The 22,807-nt window shown below is 33.5% G+C and overlaps 1 protein-coding gene across 2 annotated transcripts; it reads left to right on the top strand.

Moving 5' to 3' along the window:
• The first annotated feature begins 711 nt into the window (after positions 1–711).
• Positions 712–22,438, top strand: RAD50 (DNA repair-recombination protein (RAD50)). 2 transcript variants are annotated; one of them, XM_007034158.3, is made up of 27 exons: positions 714–1,109; positions 1,238–1,324; positions 1,683–1,850; positions 2,734–2,909; positions 4,254–4,368; positions 7,123–7,351; positions 7,502–7,680; positions 7,779–7,949; positions 8,160–8,264; positions 8,341–8,448; positions 8,546–8,757; positions 8,861–8,953; positions 10,372–10,499; positions 11,329–11,443; positions 11,529–11,658; positions 11,861–12,070; positions 13,079–13,287; positions 13,501–13,702; positions 14,992–15,161; positions 15,236–15,560; positions 19,790–19,915; positions 19,997–20,049; positions 21,171–21,321; positions 21,419–21,481; positions 21,598–21,731; positions 21,820–21,948; positions 22,044–22,438. In XM_007034158.3, the coding sequence occupies exons 1-27, from the start codon at positions 987–989 to the stop codon at positions 22,081–22,083; spliced, it is 3,951 nt and encodes a 1,316-aa protein (XP_007034220.2). In that variant the 5' UTR covers positions 714–986; the 3' UTR covers positions 22,084–22,438. The 2 variants fall into 2 exon arrangements, with proteins under 2 accessions (XP_017974947.1, XP_007034220.2); XM_018119458.2 differs by lacking the exons at positions 19,790–19,915; positions 19,997–20,049; positions 21,171–21,321; ... (2 more) ...; positions 21,820–21,948; positions 22,044–22,438 and adding an exon at positions 19,012–19,142 and having other exon boundaries at positions 712–1,109.
• The last annotated feature ends 369 nt before the right edge of the window (positions 22,439–22,807 follow it).

Raw genomic sequence — 22,807 nt, 5'->3', positions numbered from 1 at the left:
TTTTAATAGAGATCACAAAGTTCTTTAGAATGCTATATAATGATTATTTTTTGGGTATAGAACTGATAGGATCATTATCAAATGGTGCATCCTGAGTTCATTACACATAGTGTTGATTCTCCTTTTAAATTCAACTAAATGGTGGTAATACAAATGAGAGAACATTGACTAGCAAGTGTAGAAATTGAATGTCACTAATATTAATTTATATTCCACAAATATATGGAGAAACCTTCACTATAATTGGCATATATAACATTACAAATATTTTTGAATAAAGTTTGACAATGTTATGATTTTGATTGGCCTTTACTATTTAAAATTTTGAAATTTGACACATAGTAATTTACATGAATTAGTTACCCAGTAATAAGTAATCCCATTGTCAAACAAGGGGAATAAATAATCTTTGTAAGTTTACTATTAATCATTTAACATTACAATGTATCCCAACAACTTATGCAACATTAAAAGTCTTAAGTATTATTAGCTTTTTATACCATTTATTCCACTTAACATGGAAAATGTCTATAATATCATTGTACTATAACAAATACTTTGGATAACAAATAAATAGTTAAAAGAATACAATAAAAAAATCAAAATAGCTTATTGACAAAAAAAAAATAATAATGTAACATAATTTTTAGCTTATTTATAAACTAATGAGAAAAAATAAGTGTATAAAATATGAGGTAAAAAAAAATTGATGGTGGATACCCAAAAATAGCCTGCCTGCTCTTTGGACTAGCTTCCAAAGAAGAGAGTCAAAATGCCCATTTTTTTCCCTCTAATTCCTTTCCTCTTCAACCCAGCTCTATTTCCACTCTCTTCTTCTGCTTAAACCTCTCCACTAGAATCAGAAACCAATTCTGTATGAAACCCCTTTTTTTTTTTTTTGTCATTTTTCATGGTTTTGCTTCATCTTCAGTAGCACACAGCCCAGAATTTACTAAAGAAGAAACAGCAAAAAGGAAAAACAAAAGATGAGCACGGTGGATAAAATGTTGATAAAAGGAATCCGGAGTTTCGACCCGGAGAACAAAAACGTCATTACCTTCTTTAAACCCTTAACCCTAATCGTCGGCTCCAATGGCGCTGGCAAAACCGTAATTCCCCACTCCCTTTTTTAATCTATTGCTTCTTTATATAGCTTTCTTTTAATGGTTTTCCCTTTTTTTTCTTGGCGGGGGGGGGGGGGGGGGGGGGGGGTTTGTGTGGTGGTGGTGGTTTGCAGACAATTATCGAGTGCTTGAAGCTTTCTTGTACTGGGGAGTTGCCTCCAAATGCAAGGTCTGGTCATAGTTTCATTCATGATCCCAAGGTACCCATCTCCACTTTTTTTTTTTTTCTTTTCAAAGGGTCATTTCGATATAAAAGCAAATAATATTTTTGAAGAATTAAAATTTTTAACTTTTGATGATTGCAAAATGCATGATTTGAATTTCCATAGGAACAAATGTGTTTCATTATGTGTTAAACTCTAGCCATTTACTCATCTTCAATTAAGTATTATTTTGCTTTTTTGAAACTTTTGAGGAAGTAAAATGTAAAAAGTGAATAAGCGAGTAGCAGAAGTAACAGTCAAACCAAGTATAAGTAAACTATGTGGTAGACTCGTTTTTGTTTTATAATTTCCAGAGTTGAAGGGATTATAGTAGGGCATATTTACTTTTACGTAGGTTGCAGGGGAGACGGAGACAAAGGGGCAAATTAAGCTGCGGTTCAAGACAGCAGCGGGAAAAGATGTGGTGTGTATAAGGTCATTCCAATTGACGCAGAAGGCGTCTAAGATGGAGTATAAAGCAATAGAGAGCGTGCTTCAAACAATAAATCCTCACACTGGAGAGGTGAAAGAGAACATTCTTTTGAGTGATCTTACTTGTTTTAAATAAATTCATTTTTATTGTCTTATCTTATTATAGTAAAGATTTCTAATATATATTAAGTTCTTACAACTAAATGCCCTTATGTTTTTGATGTAATATAAGGAGCACTGTTGCAGACTCATAATAACATAATGTCATGAATATCATCGTAATCCTAGTGAAACTTCATGTGTTCTACAAGAGCTTTGGAACATGGACTCTTTGAGCTCTTTGTTATAGATTACTATTCTGTCTTTGGGAAATTGACATGTGAGTTCCAGCCTAATTTTTTTTTAATTTTTAAATGAGGAGATTTTATTTTTTATTGCTATATGAGAAGCACATTTCTTTTGTCATTAGAATATGCATGATCAAAAGAATAACCTGTTTGATTAATTATCAATATCTGGGATGAGTTTAAATGGGCTCCTGATAATTATGAATAATGGTAAAACGCATTAATATATACATCCTTTTTTAATGCAAAGTTCTGTCATTATTTGGACATTATTGTTGTGTATCATGAAGGACTCGCGAGTGCATGGTTCCATTAACCTTGAGTGAGTTATGTGGTTGAGTGAAAAATAAATAACTTTGGCTCTGAGCTGGAGATCTTCATGGTTGGGTTAGTCGGAACATCAAAGGAATATTTTGGTGGTTACTGCATGAAGTTTTTCTTTTGAGTGAGTTAGCCTTTATTCAGAGTCTTGAGCGAATTCATGTTGCTTAGATACACTCCGCAAGAATTGTAGTGTGGTTGTATTTGCTACATTAGTATCAATCTTTATGTGGAGCTTGCATGATTTTGTATGAATCTAACACTGGTTGCACTTTTTAATCTTTCTTGTTTGTTTGTGGACTGCAGAAAGTTTGCCTCAGCTATAGATGTGCCGACATGGACCGAGAAATACCAGCTTTAATGGGTGTCTCAAAAGCTATTCTGGAAAATGTGATATTTGTACACCAAGATGAGGCCAATTGGCCTTTACAAGATCCTTCGACTTTAAAAAAGAAGTTTGATGATATCTTCTCTGCTACCAGGTATGCTGTTTTTTTTTTTTTCCCTTAAAATGCATTTCCTCCTTAATATTGAGATCAGTTGTGTACTACCTGCTACCTGTTGTTTGTGCAACTATGCTTTTTATCACTGTTTTTGGATTTTTTAGCATGTCTATTGTACAGAAACACCCTTCTGTCCCTATGTACTTGTATTGACAAATTCTTATCCCAAGTCACAAGCCAGGATTCAAAGATTTGCTTCTCTCATCTCTTGAATTCTCTTAATATACTTGTGCCCCCTAGAAAGTAAAAGTTTTATGAGTAATGCACATCTCTTTATAATGTTCGTCACCATGTGTTTTGCTGCTTTATGATTTGTTTGTATTGCTGAGTTGGCAGCAATATGGGTTCTTTGTTTGCATAAAATCATTTCTTTTATGTTTGGCTTTCTGCTGAAACTTGCCATTTAAGACTTCAATTCTAGATCTTTGAAAACATTCTATTTGATTTGAAGCATTTTGATGACGAAGGCACCGATTTTGGGCCAAAATTCTTTGATTTTTGTGCTTTTATTTTATTTTTCTGGGATGAGGGGGCAGGGTTGGGCTAGGTAGGAGTTGTTTGTGCTTCTTAGCAGGAGTTCCTTTTTGAAAAGCATGAACATTAGATTATTTCTGAGATTTCATCGTATTGTTTAGATTCTACTTGTTGTGCAACCAGCAGTACATTTGTTGGCTATTTGGCACATTTAAATTTTCAGAACCTTCTTTTTTTCCGGATAAATCCTTCTGTGCATGGTCTCTATTTTGGTTATATACTTATTTCATAAGTCTTCTCATTTTATTTTGTTGAAAGTTACAGTATCTATAAATAATGTTCGCCATACCAAAGAAAGGTTAGACTTGAATTATATGGATATTGGGCTCATTTTATGATATAGTCAATCTCCAGAATGGTTCAGAGAAAATCTTGCAATGCAAGAGTGACAGTGTTCCAGGAGCAAAAATGTTTACTAAGATGGTGACAAACAGTAATTTTCTCCTTGAGTTCTTTCTTGCAAGTTCAGAATTTTCATCAAACATGATGAGGCATTTAATACCAGTCTTGGTAGGATTGAATCAGAATTTTGATATTTAGGTATTTTTTGTGTTGTAGGATAGAGTGTTTATATATTAGAAATCTGGATATCATTTAATGTCTGTTACACCTGCTTGAGTTAATAAAGCATAGTGGATTTCCTTGAATGGTTTTTGTTTATTTATCTGAAGTACATTTACAGTTCCTCACAACAATTTCTAATTTGCTTACTTATCCACAAAATATAGATTTGTCTTGATTGTTTTAGGATATTCTTTAACACTTCTTCTAATGGCTGCCTGGAAACAGATATACAAAAGCCTTGGAGGTCATCAAAAAACTTCACAAGGATCAGGCTCAAGAGGTAAAGGCTTACAAGCTAAAACTGGAGCACTTGCAGACCTTGAAAGATGCTGCATATAAGGTGGATATAGTTTTTGTTTCTTTTTTTTTCACATTATTTTTAACTCAGTTTCTTCTTCTTCCTTCCATCCCATATGTGTTTATAATTTCTGTTCAGGCGGTGTAGTTCATTTCTCATTTTAAATAGCAAATTATATGTTCTCAAGGCCTACATCATGGCGTAAGCCATATAACATACTCATACTGTTTTCTATCATTGATCAAACGACTGATTGTGTTTTGCAAGTGTCTAATGACGCTGGTCAATTTTATTAACCAAAAGTGTATGGGTTGGAAGAACTCGTTTTTATTTTAGTGAAAAACACAGAGGATCTTTGTCCTTAAGTGATATAATCTACATATTCACACCATGACAAATCATCTTTTATGAAAAATTATAAGGAAATTATCAGTGCATTATTAGACTTTGATTTAAAATTAAGGTTCTCTCCTTTTCATGTTTAGATTAGGGTTTTATTGGTTGAGTTTATGAATACTTTAGTTTGCATGGTATTATTCAGATTTTGGATTGATTGAAATTGAAAGAGGATTTTCTCCATAGCTGTTATCTTTCTCCTTCTCCTTCTCCTTCTCCTTCACTCTTTTCCCTTCTAGAAACTAGAAGATTGATGTTTGTATATATGAAAATTATATCTGATATTCACTTTGTATCATTTCATTAGAAATTTGTTTCAAATTTTTTTGAAGGTTTAGATCTGTTTTAAAAGGTAATATTTGCAATTTTATGTTCGTTTTAATTCTAGCATGGGATTTGATGATAGAGTGATTTCAAAGCAGCATTTTGAATGAATTAAAATCATTGAAGAGTAATTTTGTCTGTTTATCCTCACGTTCTGCTGGTTTCATCTAATCCTATATAAAGGATTTGACCTTGATTGGGTATTTTTTTTTTTTGGAGCATTTGTTGTTATAAGTTATAACTTATAAATCCAAACAAGGTTTTAAATTAGGGATGTAGCAGGGACAACAAACTTTAAATGTATCAAATCAAACAAACTTTAAATGTATCAAATCATTCAAGCATCATTTCCTCTGTTTAAATCATGTTTCTCCCTGTTTCATTTAATTCTAGTTGAAGTGTTTGAAGTTTTTACCATTTTCTTCTTTTAGATTTCTGTTTCTTTGCTTCTTTATTCTTATTCCCAATTTTTGTTTACATCCTTTAATAATCTGACCTTATTCCAGTAGTTACATCAATTTGTATGAGAGCAAGTTTGATCCTGGAAACTGTCAGTTCCTTTGGAGTTCAGAATAACTAGCTCTATCCTTGGGTGGAGAGACTTCTAGCTATCATGACTGATGGTAACATGAGTGATGAGAAAATCATTGCTAATCAATTTTGGTATGTTATTGTAGAAGGAAGTACCATTTGATGAGGTATTGTGAAGATTATCCTGTGAGTGTCTTTGCGATATTTTTTGGGATATTGTGGATGACTGAGAAAAGCAAAGTATGAGTCTACTTAGCATCCCTAATCCAAAATATCCTTTGCCATCAGTTATATTTTCTAGAACATTTGCAGGTGGTCATTTGGATACAATCTATATCTTCAGTTGAATAACTTTAATAGTTACAAAACTTTTAGGCAATCTGTCAGTTATAATTTCTCGAGACCTTTTTTTTATCTCATCTGTATGTAAGCCTCTTTGCCTATATTATTCACATATACTCGACTAATCTGTCCTTTTTATTTTTGTCTTGAAATAAACCATATGGAGGAGATGCATGATATTTGCTTTATTTTTGTACTTTATTAGAGCCATAGGCTGTACCGATACTCCAGACTTTGAGCTTTATGTGTTGATATCTTAGCAAATATTGTAGGCTAACCTCATGAAGTTCTTGGCAACTTATATTGCTATTGATGCCTTATTTTCTGCTGTTTCTGTAACTGAGTCCCCCGCTGCTTTGTCCTGTGGGTGTTGATATGCATGCATTGTGTCCATTCTCTTGAAGGCTATAATGAATCAAAAGTAAGAAGTCATTTCATTGGCTTTACTGTGTATGAACTGATGGTTTAATTTCTTGGTTTTTGCCTTAATCATGTTGATTTCTTATTTGATAATTTGATGACATTGGAACTTCATGCATGTTTGCTCATTGTTTTAGCATTCTAGTTTCTTTGTCTTTGTTTTAGATGTGGTGAAGCTAAACTTCTGTCCTTGTGAGACACAGAAACATACATTCATATTACACTTTCCCATTGTATTTCTAAGGCCTAGATTTTCCTTCTTAATGTGCCGTAAATGTGAAAAAAAAAAAGAATATGCGTGGAAGTGGGTGAGTGTTTCTGAAGTTGGTAAGGTTAGCAAAGTCAAGGGGAAAAGTAGATACTGGAAATATGGCGCTAATCTGATATTTGATATGTTTACAGGGATCTAACCCATCTGTTTACAGTAGGGTTTGGGTTTATAATTACCCTAATATTGAACATCTTATGAACCTTAACTTAAAGGATTTTTCTTGATATGGTTCTTTATACAGCTTTGAGAAAGCATTGCTCAAGATCAAGAAAAAACTGAATCTTTGAAAAGCCAAATACAGGACTTGGAAAAAAAATTGATAACCTCGATGCTAAGATTCATAATGCTGAAGCAACATTGAAAGATCTGCGAAAGCTAATCTGATATTTGATATGTTTACAAGGATCTAACCCATCTGTTTACAGTAGGGTTTGGGTTTATAATTACCCTAACATTGAACATCTTATGAACCTTAACTTAAAGGATTTTTCTTGATATGGTTTGTTATACAGCTTCGAGAAAGCATTGCTCAAGATCAAGAAAAAACAGAATCTTTGAAAAGCCAAATACAGGACTTGGAAAAAAACATTGATAACCTGGATGCTAAGATTCATAATGCTGAAGCAACATTGAAAGATCTACGAAAGCTAGAGGACCAGAAATCAACTAAGACTGCTGAAAGGAGCACTTTGTTCAAGGAGCAGCAGAAACAATATGCAGCTCTTGCTGAGGAAAATGAAGGTTTGTCAATTCAATAACAGAAGCAGGATTCTTTACTTTTCTTTTTTTTTTTTTTTCTGTGTGGGAGTTATGTAAATTCCGCATTTATGGAATCACTCTTGTAAATTTATATGTTTAAGCAGCAGATATTTTCCTGTGTTGTATTGTTAGATACTGATGAAGAATTGATGGAATGGAAAACCAAGTTTGATGAAAGGATCATGTTATTGGAAAATAAAATTCAGAAAATGGAGAGCAACCAGCAGGATTTGAACAATGAGAGTTCTGCTTACCGGAGGAAATTAGAGACATATATTGGGGAGATTGGCAAGCTTCAGAGGGATGCTGAGGTGATGCAAAAGGAACAGCACATCTTTTAAAGATTATAATCATAAGCTGTTCATTGTGTGAATTTGATTATGGTTAACTTTTTTACTTTTTCTTTCAGAATCTTGTGGTGTTGAAAGACGAAAGGGATTCCGCGATTCGAGGATTATATGTAAAGCTCAATTTAGGGTCTATTCCAAATAGCCCCTTCAGTGATGAAGTTGCTTTGAATCTCACAAATCAAATAGAAGTGAGGTTAATGGAGCTTGATAAAGATTTGGATGAGAAAAAGGTAGTTTTTGTGTTGTTATGAAGTAATGCATCTTCCCTCTGCCTAGATGTGTGCAGTTGTTATTGTTACCCAATTACTGGAGATCAAATTATGTATAACATGATATAATTTTCATTGATGTACTTCGGAAATTGAGATTATTTTCACCAATACCAAAATGGCTTCATTTCAAATGGTCTTACTTCTAAGTATTACTTACTGTAATTTCAGAAATCAAATGAAATGAAACTAAAGAGTGCATGGGATTGCTACATGGGTGCAAATGACCGTTGGAACAGTACTGAGGCTCAGAAGAAGGCTAAATTAGAAATCAAGGTCTGTCTCTGAGAATGCATGCTATGTAACTTTCCAACTTCCCTGGTTCTCATATTTAACATGTGATAAGCTTCAGAGTTCTATTTTGAAACGTTTGGAAGAGAAGAAAATTGATCGTGATTCACTTGAACTTCAAATTTCTGATGTCAATCTTTCTCGCATTGATGAAAGAGAAAAGAACATGGTGAGTATGGCCTTGCTTTGGATTCAAAAACCTCATCGTAGTGAATATTTATCAGCCATATGAAAAGTAACGATTCTCTTAATTTTGCTGTTGGCAGCAAATTGAGATTGACAGAAAGAAAAAACAACTTGATGAACGGAACTTTGATGCAAACATACGTCAAAAGCAGCATGAGGTATATGACATAGATCAAAAGATTAAGGTTCTTAATCGTGAGAGAGACATCATTGCTGGCGATGCTGAGGACAGAACACTACTATCTATAAAGAAGAGTGAATTGGAGAATAAGAAGAAACAACACAAAAAGATGTAAATCTGCTTTACCTTTCATAAGCCTCATTCTAAGTTGATTTTTGGTCTATTCCTTTGTCATGTTGAAACTAATGGCTTTATTTTTGTTTACTTTTTCCAGAATTGATGAGTACAAGGACAGGATAAGAGGAGTGCTAAAAGGGAGGGTTCCTACTGACAAAGATTTGAAAAGGGAAATTACCAAAGCTTTAAGGTTGGTTGAACAAAAGCACTTCTTAATTCATTCTGTACCAAACTATCGTGAAGGAAAATCTTTGAGGGTGTTGGTATTGGTGATGATTGAGAGTGATAAGGGTGATGATCGAGAGTGATAAGTGTAATGATGATTGATCTTTTCGTGATGGGATCAGTTAGTGTCACCTTGGTAACTCTACATGGTAGTGATTTTACATCACCGAGCTCAGTTGTGTCATCATTCAATGGGATGATTCCATCCACTTCCATTATTTCAATGATGTTGGATTGCCCATTTGATGGTGAATTTTAGACAAATTTCCCTGATATATTAATATATATACATATTGTATATTTTATTATAAATAAATGAATAGGGTAAAATTTTGACATTAAAAGCAATTGAACATTGGATTATGAAAAATTCTTAATTTAGTATAAAATACCTTAGGGTAAAAAAATTTTCTAAAATTTCATGCAAAGTCAACATGGATATTGAATATAGAAATACTTGTATTGATGTAAATATATAATTATATGCTCCTAGGTTATATACAGATATATGCACACATGATATCCTTTACATTATAGGTGATTATGTTATTAAAGAAGTGAAGCACTCTTTTTACCGTAATATTCTAATATTAAAATTTTGTTCGAAATGAGGTTCTACAAAGTCACCAGTGATCTTATATTGATGATGTAAGATCACTGTACATCAAGAATAATCCTCCATCATAGAGGGTGATAGATACTAAATGCTTCTTCGATGTAACTCTGTCCTTGAAAATTTAATTATTTATATCACAACTTGGAAGTGTGATTGCACACTTGAAGTATGGTGTAAGTTGTTTAAAAATGTATTAAATATTTTTTATTATTAAAATACCAATTAAAAATTCTATGATATAACATTTTTCAATTTTGGTTTCATAATAAAACTGCTGAAATATCCAGCAACCTTATATATTTGGTCAAAATTGTTTCACAATTGTAATTGTTTGATTACATTACCCTTATGTTTTAATTAGAAGAATTTCTTCTATGCCTTCTTCTTTTCAACTCTGATTAAACATAAAATTCATTTGCGTCATCTCTTTAGAAAGGGAAAAATACCAATCAAAATCTGTTTTAACATTTAATTTTCTGTAGAATACCAGACATTTAATTCATCATATAGTGACAATTTGCAAACATATGTGGTGATATTTGTGATTGTTGATGTTCCTTGGGAAATTTGGCATCCATATGTTCTGCAATCGTTCTAATTTAGTTTCTTTCCTTTTGGTTTGTTTTTGACACTAACTGTTTTTAATTCTTCAAGTTCTCCTTATATGATTTATCCTTCCGCATCATATTCATGGGTGTCTGTAAATTTTGCTTTTTCATACTTTCATATATTTGTAGGTGATTCAATTTGAGCTATTCTTATTTCAGGTCTCTTCAAATGGAGTTTGATGAATTGAGCACAAAATCCAGTGAAGCTGAGAAGGAAGTAAATATGTTACAGATGAAAATAGAAGAAATTAATAATAACTTATCCAAACATCACAAGGATATGGACTGTAAGTAGCACTCATGGCTTTTATTTACATAGTTATCTAGTGTTTAATGATATCAATTTTCTTGTTCTAATTTTGTTCTGTAAGGTTGTTACTACGGCGCAGATTTAGCATTCATGTAAAAGCATGTTAAATCTGATTCGTAATTTAGAGTTTCAAGAAATTGAGATTTGATTTCAAAAGAAAGCTGGAATTGAGGGGAAACGATTGCTGGTTAGCATCAAAATACAATGTAACAAGTTTACGAGTATCATTCCTATGCTATGATCAGCATATAATGTGCTATAGCAGTTTAGAGAGGAGAATGAAGGAGGAAACATTTCAATCACTCAATAACAAGTTTGCAATGATACTCAAATAATTAAGATCCTTAGCAAAAAATCAAGTCTACTGAGTTTGGCAATAGAAAGAAATATAATAAGCAAAACCAAATTTGTCCTACTTGGACTTGGATGTTTAAAATCTTTATACATAGGAACAACACCTAAATTCGTTAAGCTAAAGGCCATACAAAAGGGCAAATAACTTCACCAAACACGATAAAACCCAAGGGATAATGACTGAGGTCCATTCCTGCAACACAGAAATTAAAGAGTACCTTTGAACACATAAAATTTAATTATCTTGATAAATACTATACCAGTGACTTACTAACTACCAAAGACACCTTCCCCAGACCGGAAGGACTTCTTTACGGATGAAGTGTCCATGACCTTAGCCTTTGACTTTGAAAGAGCACACAATTTATATAACTACCTATCAATGTGAGATCGCAAGGTTGTCTACTCATACTACATTTTTTTGTGTGTTCTTTTATGTCATTTAAATTCAGCAAGGAAGAGATTTCTTGAAGCCAGACTAAATTCTTTAGATCAACAATCTTTTACCATTGATTCCTATCCCAACTTCTTGGAGACTGCTAAGGAGAAAAAAGATATCCATAAAAGGTTCTTGCTCTTGACTTTGGAAACAATATTTTGTCATTTGTCAAATTTGTGACATGCTAGTAATTATCTGGATCATTGCCTGCAGCAAATTCAACATTGCGGATGGCATGAGGCAAATGTTTGATCCATTTGAAAGAGTTGCCCGTGCTCATCATATTTGCCCGTGCTGTGAGCGCCCTTTTTCTGCTGAAGAGGAAGATGAATTTGTTAAGAAGGTTGTGATATTTTTTGTATAGGTTTCCCAAAAGCTTATCATTAATCTTTTCTTTAATATATTTATTGATCCACTTAAAATTGTCTGCATGCTTTATGTGATTTTCCCTGATATTTATATTTAACTTTGGTGTCTATAGATTAGTCAGCATAAAGTTCCTTTAACTTTTTCTAAATTGTGTTGTATTTTCTTCTAAATCACAGCAAAGAGTCAAGGCAGCAAGTTCGGCTGAACATATGAAAGTGTTGGCAATGGAATCGTCAAATGCTGAGTCTCATTTTCAGCAGTTGGACAACCTTCGCATGGTTTATGAGGAATATGTTAAAATTGGAAAGGAGACAATTCCTCTTGCTGAGAAAACTTTGCACAAGCTTACTGAAGAGCTGGATCAAAAGTCTCAGGCCCATTATGATGTATGTATCTGTTCACTAGATATGACTTTAGTTATGTGAGTAATGCTATGATTTATTGTTAAAGATAAAAAAAAGGAAAATCACATTTTGTGGCATCACTTCTCTCATGGTTCTATATCACATTCTCTGTTTAGCCAGCATTTTATGGAAGGGTGAAGTAGTCCTATGTATGTGATTAATGCTGATGTGGCTTATGGGTTTTCCACTTTCTTTTTGTTGCTTACATGTTGCATGCAAAAACATGTTTCAAGCAGGAAACAGAAAACAGAAAAACTCCTTAGTAACTAATTGCCCATTTTAAATGGTTGTGGCAAACTAATTAGTAAATGCTTACTTTGAGCATATGATCAGTGGTCATACTAGTGCCTTTAACTTCAAGTCTTTTTGAGGTCTGTATGTATTCAAGAAAATGGCTTACATGAGACTATTTTCCTCACTTTCCTGTATTTGTGCATCATGAAAAATAAATTAATGGAAAATTATTCTTTTAGGATTGGAAAATCTATTTTCAATTATTAAAAATAACTTGCCATCTTGGAATGAAGACTATACATCATTTTATGTTAGTCTTTGTTGTTATTGGAAGTTGCTAATTCACTTACCGACAACCTAAGGGGAACAAGATGGGATGAGATGATGTAAGTCAACACAATAAAAGTTGGCACAATTGCCTCTAGAAGGGAAGATATTTATTTCATCCCTGCCAAAAGTAGTTCAGATGAGGCTTTGAAAATTGACCTTTCAATATAGAAGAATATTCTTGTTTCATCTTTGGCACTGTTTTTTCCTTTCTATCTTTCCTAAGTTTCAGTCTATGTGTATAACTTGTCAATACAAAGTGCCAAAGAAGCAATTAATGAATTTTGATTTCTTAACTCTGCATTTAAAAATAATTTCTGATAAGGTATTATAGTATAACATTTTTAACAAAAAAAGAGTGAGAAAAGAATGTTTCATGATGATTATTTAGTTTTGACAATGCATTATTTTTGTTATTGCTGCTATTAGGTGTTTGGTGTTTTAGCCCAAGTAAAGACCGATAAGGATTCAATTGAGACCTTGGTAGAGCCTATTGAAACTGCTGACAGGATCTTCCAAGAAATTCAAAGTTTGCAAGCACAAGTTGAAGGTTTGGAATATAAGTTTGATTTTAGAGGGCAAGGCACCAGAACTATGGAAGAGATCCAATTGGAGCTAAACGGTTTGCAAAGCACCAGGTAACAACCATTGTCTTTTCTAACCTAACCTTGTGATAAGTATTTTAGTTTCAAAGTTTATTCTATAGGCAATATATTTTTATTGACTTCTTATCGGTATTTAGCAATTCTCATTTATCAGCTCATTCTTTTATTCTGATTATTTCAGTTTATATTCTTTTTCCCACTTCCATTTCCCTTTTTTCTTGTCTTATCCTTCTCTTTTGCAACCAGGGATGTTTTACATAATGAAGTGGAGAAGTTAAGGGATGAGCAGATATTCATGGAAAAGGATTTGTCAAGCATTCAACTGCGGTGGCATGATATAAGGGAGAAAAAGGTTGAGGTGGCTAACACATTGCGTGATTTCAAAAAGGCGGAAGAAGAGTTAGAGCACTTGGCTGAGGAGAAAAGTCAACTTGATCTTGAGGAGAAGGTTGATAATCTCTCAAGACATTTAGCTGATGTTACTTAACTTGGAATTAGTATCTTGTGCTAGTATATATATGTTTTTTCTTGCTGTCGATATTTGCTTAGTGTTGCAATAATATATTAGGGCACATAGGTATATCAATCTTTCTCTCTGATTACTATTTTACTATTTTGAGCTTGGATGAGATCATTTTTCCTACAAAACTCAAAATCCTATGTGTATTGTGCTTAGGATTTCTTCTTACTGTTATAATGTAGCTTGAGTATGTTAAATCGCCTGTTCTACCAGTGAACATATTTGAATCTATAGTTTCAGTTAGAACCTCCAAATTTTTAATATGCTGACAGTTTCAAATTATACCATCGATGGAAATAAAGACAACTGTATTTGGAATCAGTTTCATTTAAATTCCATTAGTGTAGAGATTTTGGTTGAAGCTCTTGGCCATCATAACAGAAGGTCTAGGAACTTCAGATCAAACCATTCTGTGGGGTTTAGAAGCTGATATTGCTGTGTGTGCACATAGCCTCTGCAATCAGGTTCCAACGGATTATATCTTCACTGATGCCATGCTAATGTAGGTATTTGAGAGCTGTGTGAGCTTATTTCTGTAGGTAATCTTTAGGGTTGGATTCAGTAAGGGTGCTCATGTTTTGTCTCTGACTACTTGAAAGTAGATTTTCATCATGGACAGGAAATTTGTGAATATTATTTTATAAAAAATTGCAATTCTATTTAGTTTCAAGCTTTCTTCTCTATATCCCACTTGCTAATCTTCATTTGCTTCATTCTGGCCTTACATTTAGGTGAAGTATTGGTTATTCTGCATGAATACAAGGTAGGTAGGTGAGTAAGAAATAGAGTGGATTCAAGCTTTGTCTCTCAAATTAGTAGCTATAATACTTCTTGCTGTGATAACTGGTCCTGTAAAGTATCAATTCTGAACTTAAAAATATGGTAGCAGTGATGGCAAAATATGTGTAGTTTGATCCATCTGTTACTACCTTGAACTTTTGGGACTTCTCTCTCCTTGGCAGTGGGTGGGCTGGCAGCAAATTTTGTTTCTCTAGTAAATCATCATTATAGTTTTATTTTCCATTTCAATGAATTCTGTCAAGTAAATGTTTCTCTGGATTGATTCTGGAAATAATTTGACCTAAAAATTTACCTGTATTTTTCTTTGGAAAACTGTATTTGATAACAAAGACTTTGTGCTATTAAGTTGCTAATGGCATTTATGTTCAAACTTTCTATTTTCTTTTAAACTCTCATATGTTTCTTGGAAATTTCAGCATTTAGCAGAGGCTCTCAGCTCTTTATTCAAGGAGAAAGAAAGATTACTGAAAGACTATGAATGTTTGAAAGTAAAACTCACTCAGGAATATGAGCAGCAGGATAAAAGTAGAAGTGCATACCAACACGAAGCTGAGGCACTATCTCAAATTAATAATAAGATTAAAGGGTATGTTTCTTAACCATGGACTTAAAGCTTGCTCCTACATGCCATTGAATTTGAATCGAGTTTTCTTCCACCAGGTATTATAATTTAAATAAAGGGGAGAAGTTAAAGGAACTGCTAGAACAGCAGTCTGTGATGGAATCTCAACTTCTTAGCTGTGATGCTAGAAAACAGGAAATTTCAGCTGAGCTAAACAAAAGTAAAGACTTGATGCGGAATCAAGACCAATTAAGACGTAATATTGAGGATAACTTGAATTACAGGAAAACAAAAGCTGAAGTAGATAAACTTACCCGTGAAATTGATTTACTGCAAGAGAGAGCATTGGAGATTGGTGGTATTTCCAAATTTGAAGGTGAATTGCGAAAAATCTCAGAAGAAAGGGAGAGACTTCTTTCAGAGGTATGTATGATTCTTACTAGCATTCTTCTGTGTTAACCTTTTCAATTAAGTGCATTCTGAGATAGCTTTTCATCTTAGGATAGCATGCCATCAATTTTGTCTTGTTGAATTGATAGGTACCTCCAGTTCTTTATTGTATTCATTCAATAAGTGTGGGAGAGTGGTAGTGGATTTACTATTCTGGGTTTCATTTATCATGTCTTTTCTTGTCATTCTTAACTTCTTATAACTTTAAATTTTATTTCAACTTGATTTTTTGATAGCTTTCCTTTTTGCTTTCTGACCTGTCAATCCATCATAAGTTTGTAGCATAATGAGGAAAATAATGTTTCCAAGTTTGACTGTAAAGACTATGACATACTATGCTTAACTAACTTGGAAGATTCTGAGAGTACAATAGTTGAGAAAGTGATTGTGGAGCTGTTCTAGCCCGTGTCACGGTCCATACCAACCATTGTGAGGTATTATCCGTTTTGGCCGATTGGCTTCACGGTTTTGTCCCACAAAAGGTCCCTCACAAGTGTAAATCCTTATATGCCCCAGTATCACTCTAGTACATAGCAGATGTGGGGTTCATGGCTCCCTTCTCTAGGACCATGACATCCTCGCTTACTCCTCGCTGGAAGTTTCTCTCGAATAAATGACCGTGGCTCTACCAGTTGGGAGTATTATCTCGACGATATGGGATTCACGTCCATGCAAGGACAGTGACATCCTGCCAAACATTCCCCAACTAAATTCTTATGATGATTGGTGCATACAACAAAGATGTCAAGGAAAATTAGCATTAAATTCCAATAAATTTGGACCTGTGATCTTTATTTGATGTTAGACTGGTTTAATATCATATTTTAGCTGTAATAAAAATTATTGGTCATATTATTTTGTTTCTTTAAGACTGTTATTATTTTTTTGCTCTCAATTTTATGCATCAAGGATATTCTGATAATGTCTAGATTTGCATAAAATTTCATATGTCGGGTCTAACAGTTTTTAAGTTATCCTTATGTTATCATCTTTATATTTATGAGTTACAAGTTGCTTTGAGCTGATTTTGGCACTTTCCTACATCGGATCTCAGTTCTTGCAGCAATAGGATTTTGCTACAGTTCTATAAATAAGCATGCAACTTGTTTTAGTTAATAGAGACCTATTGTTGGATTGCAACAAGTTGTCCTCTTGCAAAACAAATCAACCTTAGGTTTGACTGATATGGAAGCTTAGGTGTGAATCTAAGGACTTTCCTTAGGATCCTACTCCTCTCGAATTTGTTTTTCAACTGGGGAGGTCAAGTTTATGGACTGATGAGGTGCCCCTTTATTAAAGTTGAGATTTATGGCTCCATACATACCACATTGTCAAACTACATTTGCAATTTAACTTTAGTCATTCCTATTAGTTAATAGGAATTTCTTATTCTCCATTTTTTTTCTTTCACTTCTGCCTTTTCATTAATTCGTTTTTTTTTTAATTGTTATGAAATCTCCATTCATGCTTAGGTGTTGCTTAATGTTTTAACTATGCCAAAAACTAAAAATGAAATTAAATGAATCAAAAAACGGACAAATCTAGAAACAGTAGTTTTAGTTTTCATTGTCTCTACCCATCTGCAAATTGAAATAAAAATGCTGTAAGCACAATTTTCTTATCTCTCCTTGACTCAGTCTCCCCTCACTCTTTCACAACCAAACTTTGAAGGTGACTGTCAGCTTCTGCTTTCAAGTTCAAGCCAAAAATTTTGCTTGTAGTTGTTCATAAAGTTGTGGCGGAGATCAATAGGTGCTGATGAGTCAAGATCCCATCTACAAATTTCTTTGGTGCTGTACCTTATGAGTTGTGATCAACCCTTGCTTTGATTTTAAAAATTACATGACCACAACTTTAACTATTAAAAGAGAGGGGTTGAGAGCTTGATCTGCAAAGTTAGGGATTTGGCTTCATCAAATACAAAAAGAGAATAGAAAGAGAAAAAACAAAGATGCTTGAAACAGGGGAAGAAAAGCATTTAACAGTGTGAAAATATTCGTTCTCTTATGTCTGATGATGTGGCATGTTCATCAATCCATAAATTGGACCTCTCAAGTTGAAAAGCATATTGTAAAAGAGCCAATACTCCTTCCTTATTCATCTTCTTTATTCTGCTTTTTGCAATTTTAAGAGTTCATACTACTATAGATTACTCAAGTTATTTCATTCTATTGCAATAAAACATCTAATTGCTTACTTTAATAAACTGCAATCCTACCTACATATGTTCACCTGCAAATGTCAACCCAAAATTTTTGAACGCAGTTCATGGGTTCGGTTCAGAGAACCTAGATAGCACCCAAATCATTGGTTAAATTCCTAATTTTTCCTTCTAATTTTTTGCCCATTCCCAGTAACCTTTGAAAGTACAACCTGTTGGTGTAAATGGAGTTTATATGGAATTCAAGGAACTGGCAAAATTGACTTCAAGACGAGCTTTTTTAATAGACGCTATCTTTAAGACTTATTTCATCTCCGCCATTCGGTATGCAAGAGGAAATAATGCGAATAGCCTTAGGGATACAATGAAATCAACGTCTAACTTCATCTTGCACTTTATGAGAGTAGACCGCTAGATACATCCGAGTGTTTGCCAAGTTATTCGATTTTAGAGCTTACTTTCTACAGCAAGTAAATTATAAGGAATTTGGACGTTTTTGTAGTTGATGGAACTTAAGTGTTTATATTAATTTTCAAAACACTACACTTCTCTTGCTCTTGATTTTTACTCTTATTTTGTATTTGTTTTTGATGTGTCAAAATAGTTGGCAACAAGTCCTTTACAAAGGCTTGCAAGTATCCCTTTTTCAAGGACACAACCCTTTAATTAAGGCACCACTTTGTATAAAAGACATATTTACATTTTGCAAGACATAACTTTTGGATAAAGATCTTGTTTCAATAATCACCTTATGAAAAGGCAATCATTCATTGTATAAAACATAATCTTTGAGCTATAATTTGAATGATAACTTTTCATATTAAACTTTTTAGCTGTGGTGTTTTTTCAATTTGTCTGATAACCTTTGGATGTCATTTTACTAAAAGACATAACAATTCACATGAAAAACCTACCTATAATCCAATAGTCATACTATGTTTCTTCATGTGACATAACTTTTGAGTTAAGGTAGTTTTTCATTATGTGACATAACTTTTGAGGTTAAAAATACACCAACATAACCTTGGGAAGCCTAAAACCCCTGTTGTTCTAGGTTGATTATTATGGAGAATAATACCTTTGTAGCCCTCAAAAATACTAGTTATGAGCTTCCTATCTCACTTGCTAGGGTCATACTCAGATATCATACCTACAAATAAATGAAACAAAAGAGGATGTCCAATTGAGAAATTAGATATGATCTCATCCCATAAATAATTAATTATTGAGATGACATTTTAGTTTTCTTTTCTACTTCTACAGCCGTGACTTAAATAATGTCTACTACTTCCATCAAGAACAGATGAAGTTCAATAATTGGGATGTATAAACATGTTTGCCCTAGTATGGTCAAGATTAGCACCACGGCACTAAATGGTAAAAGTACCTCACTCCCCATTTGGTGAGGCATCTTTATTGATGGTAAGAGGCACCTAAGAGGTGTACCTAACTCAATGTTTCTTTGTTTTCTGCAATTGCAATTTCTTTTTTTTCTTTTGAGTTGTATCTTGACTTGATGAAAAGAGACAATAACCATGTGTCTCTAAAAGAATTAAGAAAGGGTTACTGTTGCCTATTTGTAACTTTTCTATGATAAGGCTTGAGCTATGAAATAAATTAGACAATGGAATGGACTCATGGAGTGAACCTTTTAAATTTATGAATCAAAATTATATATCTTTAAGTTTATTGGATAAAAACTTAAACACATCTTCTAAAAGTTTGTTAACTAAAATTGTTAGTAGTATGTGCATCCATACACATTGGCAAACATGCATACTTCACTTGGTTGAGTGCTTTTGGAACCCTTTTTGCCTCTGGCAATGCAAGAGTACTAGTGCTGTGGGGGGAGTTTTCCTTGGTAAACAAGATGGGAGAATTTACACTTTAAAAAGCTTAATCATCACTTCTTTAAATTTAGAAACTTTGACTGTACATGTTCAGCTTCTCCAATTCTTTGCCCTTTTCACATTAAGCCTTTGTTTAAAGGCGTTCGTCTTTATCTGTCTGGGAGTTTTCAGATGCTTCTCTTTCACCACAGATCAACAGGTGCCGAGGAACAATGTCTGTTTACCAGAGTAATATTTCAAAGAATAAAGCTGAACTTAAACAAGCACAATACAAGGACATTGACAAGCGGTACTTTGATCAGCTAATCCAGCTTAAGGTGGCAATTATTTTAATATAATGCAGATTTAACCTTTATCACTTGTTATATTATGTTGTTAACTTGAATGATTTGTTACAGACAACTGAGATGGCAAACAAGGACCTGGACAGATATTACAATGCACTTGACAAGTATGCTATTTGCATAATTTTCAAGTTGTCTTTATAATTACATGGCCAAGTTAAAATTTAAATTTTGAATTCTTTCCCAATATGTTCAAGAATGGTTCCTTTATATGCTAGCTGGTAATAATTTGATAAGTGTAGATTATAAAAGCTGTTCTGATTAGAAGAGTGAAATTTTAGGTAAATTTCATGAGTTTGTTTAGACAGACACTTTACTCTAAGTAATAACTTCCCTAAAAACTTAAAGAAAAAAGGAAAAAGGAAGAAAAGAGGAGAGCGAGTTGAGAAAGCATATGCAAGGAGGTAAGTCCGAACTTAAAAATAAATAAAATAAAATAATGAAAAAAAGTCAGTATTAAAGAGTGAGCCACAATCTAATGTTTTATGTTAGGTGTGAAGAGTTTTATTGTCTGTTTTACTGAATATTCTAATTAATTGTTGCTTTCACTTGAGACTGGTTGTTATTTCCTATTATATTTGTATTAGTGTCTTTCAAGTTTATCTACTTTTCGGCTTCTTTCTATCTAATTTCATTAACCAGATTTTAGTATGAATGATTGCATGTTTCTAATTGGATCTTTTTGCAATAAAGTTAATGGACCACTGCTTCAAATTGGTATCACTTGAAAAACACACACACACACTCTCATACATACATGGTATTGTATTTAGTTGAACAGCATTTACTGAGTTATCTGCCGGGGGTTTTGGCACCTCATATTTGTCCCTTTTTTGTTTATGTTTCATACTTTCTTATTCATTTTCCCCCTCAAAATATTTAAGGCTTTCTTTTGATATAATTAAACCTACTGGGACGTGTCCTTCAGCTCTTGTGGCAACCAAAATCATTTTTTTAATCCCCTTTCAATCAGAAATAGCAAGTTGGTGGTAGTCACCCATGGCTACATTGGAAGTCAAACCTGTCACTAATATTTCATTGTATTTAATGATTTTGCACTGCATTGGAATTGTCGATTTAGCGACTATATTTTGAATCACCATGAATCTTTCCCTCTCTCTAAGAGTTAAGTGATTTTTTTAAAAGATTACTACATAGGAGTCAGTTGCCTATTAACTTGGTTATTGATACCAATAAATTAATTGTGTTTTCTTTTTCTTGTTTATAGAGCACTCATGCGCTTCCATTCGATGAAAATGGAGGAAATAAACAAAATTATAAGAGAGTTGTGGCAGCAAACATACAGAGGACAGGATATAGATTATATTAGTATTCATTCAGATTCTGAAGGTGCTGGAACTCGCTCTTATAGCTACAAGGTAGAGGACCTTTTAATTATTTATTGCTTTTTGCTTTTTTATTTTCTTTTTTGAACTGCAATATGTCATTATCTTTTTCCCCTTGCATCCAAAATAGGTTGTCATGCAAACTGGTGATGCTGAGCTTGAAATGAGAGGACGATGTAGTGCTGGTCAGAAGGTGAGTGATCATTGGATGAGAGAAAATAAGTTGGAGGAAGTGGTAATGCATGAACTACTACCTTATCTACCGTCATTGAGGAAATGAAACAACATGGTAGTTATTGTTTGTTTCAGGTCCTTGCTTCCCTTATCATACGGTTGGCTTTAGCTGAGACATTTTGCCTAAACTGTGGTATCTTGGCACTAGATGAACCAACCACAAATTTGGATGGCCCAAATGCTGAGAGTCTCGCAGCAGCTCTCCTTAGGTATGAGCACCTTCATCTTTCCTTCTCATATTTTTCGGTTACATAGTGGCTTTAATAGTTACTGATCATTCCCTCCCCCTTTGTCCAGAATTATGGAGGACAGAAAGGGCCAGGAGAATTTTCAGCTGATTGTAATTACTCATGATGAACGATTTGCTCAACTGATTGGTCAACGGCAACATGCAGAGAGATATTATCGGGTCACAAAAGATGATCAGTAAGGCTTATCTTTTTCTCTCTGAAGTTTTCCACTCTTTTTTTTTTATGTAGTTTGTCTGATTTATACAGTCTTTTCTGGCCCTCTTTTCTCAGTCAGCATAGTATAATTGAAGCCCAGGAGATATTTGATTGAATTTTGGAACTTCGTACTCAAGTGCCTTTCATCGAGATGAAGCAATATATGTGACCAATGCTGCTCTTAAAATATAAGCTAGAGGTTGGTTTGTTATATGTAAGCTTGTACAGCAAATAAAAACAGTGATCTGTTGTCCTTCTGGTCATATAGGTTGTAATTTTGGTTCTCACCATGGATTTAAAAAAAAGCATGCTTTGAACTTAGTAGCAGTAGCACAATGCAGGATCAAAAGGAGAGGGAATTGTAACAAAATTGTGAGCTATCAACGGGATATTGTGAAGATGTAAAAATGTTGCTGTGCTATTTTCATAATATGTTATTATTAATCAACAAATGAAATTGAATGCTTTAATATTAGGAGTCTATATAGCTATATGTAACATTTTCTAGGGATACGTAAGGCCTTTAAATCTAATTTTTGTGAAGTCGGTATCGCTCGCAACAGAAAAGTTGAAAGAAGCCTTTTTCTTCATCATTAGTTTCTGAATTTGATAGAGACCCTTGAAGACGGTGACTTGAATTTCAGTTGGTACCTGCTGTACCAAGATGTCTAAAATCTCAATATGGGAAGTCTGAATGTTATATAACCCAAACTCAAACTACTGATATGAAGAAATGTGCAGTCGGATTAAGCTGAGATATCCAGACCATTATACTTAAGAAATATCTTACTCTATTAATGCTAGGAATAGAATGTTGTCAACCTCTGAAAAGGCAACCG

This window comes from Theobroma cacao, chromosome 4 (assembly GCF_053813885.1).
Source record: "Theobroma cacao isolate CCN51 chromosome 4, ASM5381388v1, whole genome shotgun sequence".
Lineage (NCBI taxonomy): Eukaryota > Viridiplantae > Streptophyta > Magnoliopsida > Malvales > Malvaceae > Theobroma > Theobroma cacao.
The sequence above is the reverse complement of the archived record's forward strand: the minus strand, read 5'-3'. Positions and strand labels throughout refer to the sequence as shown.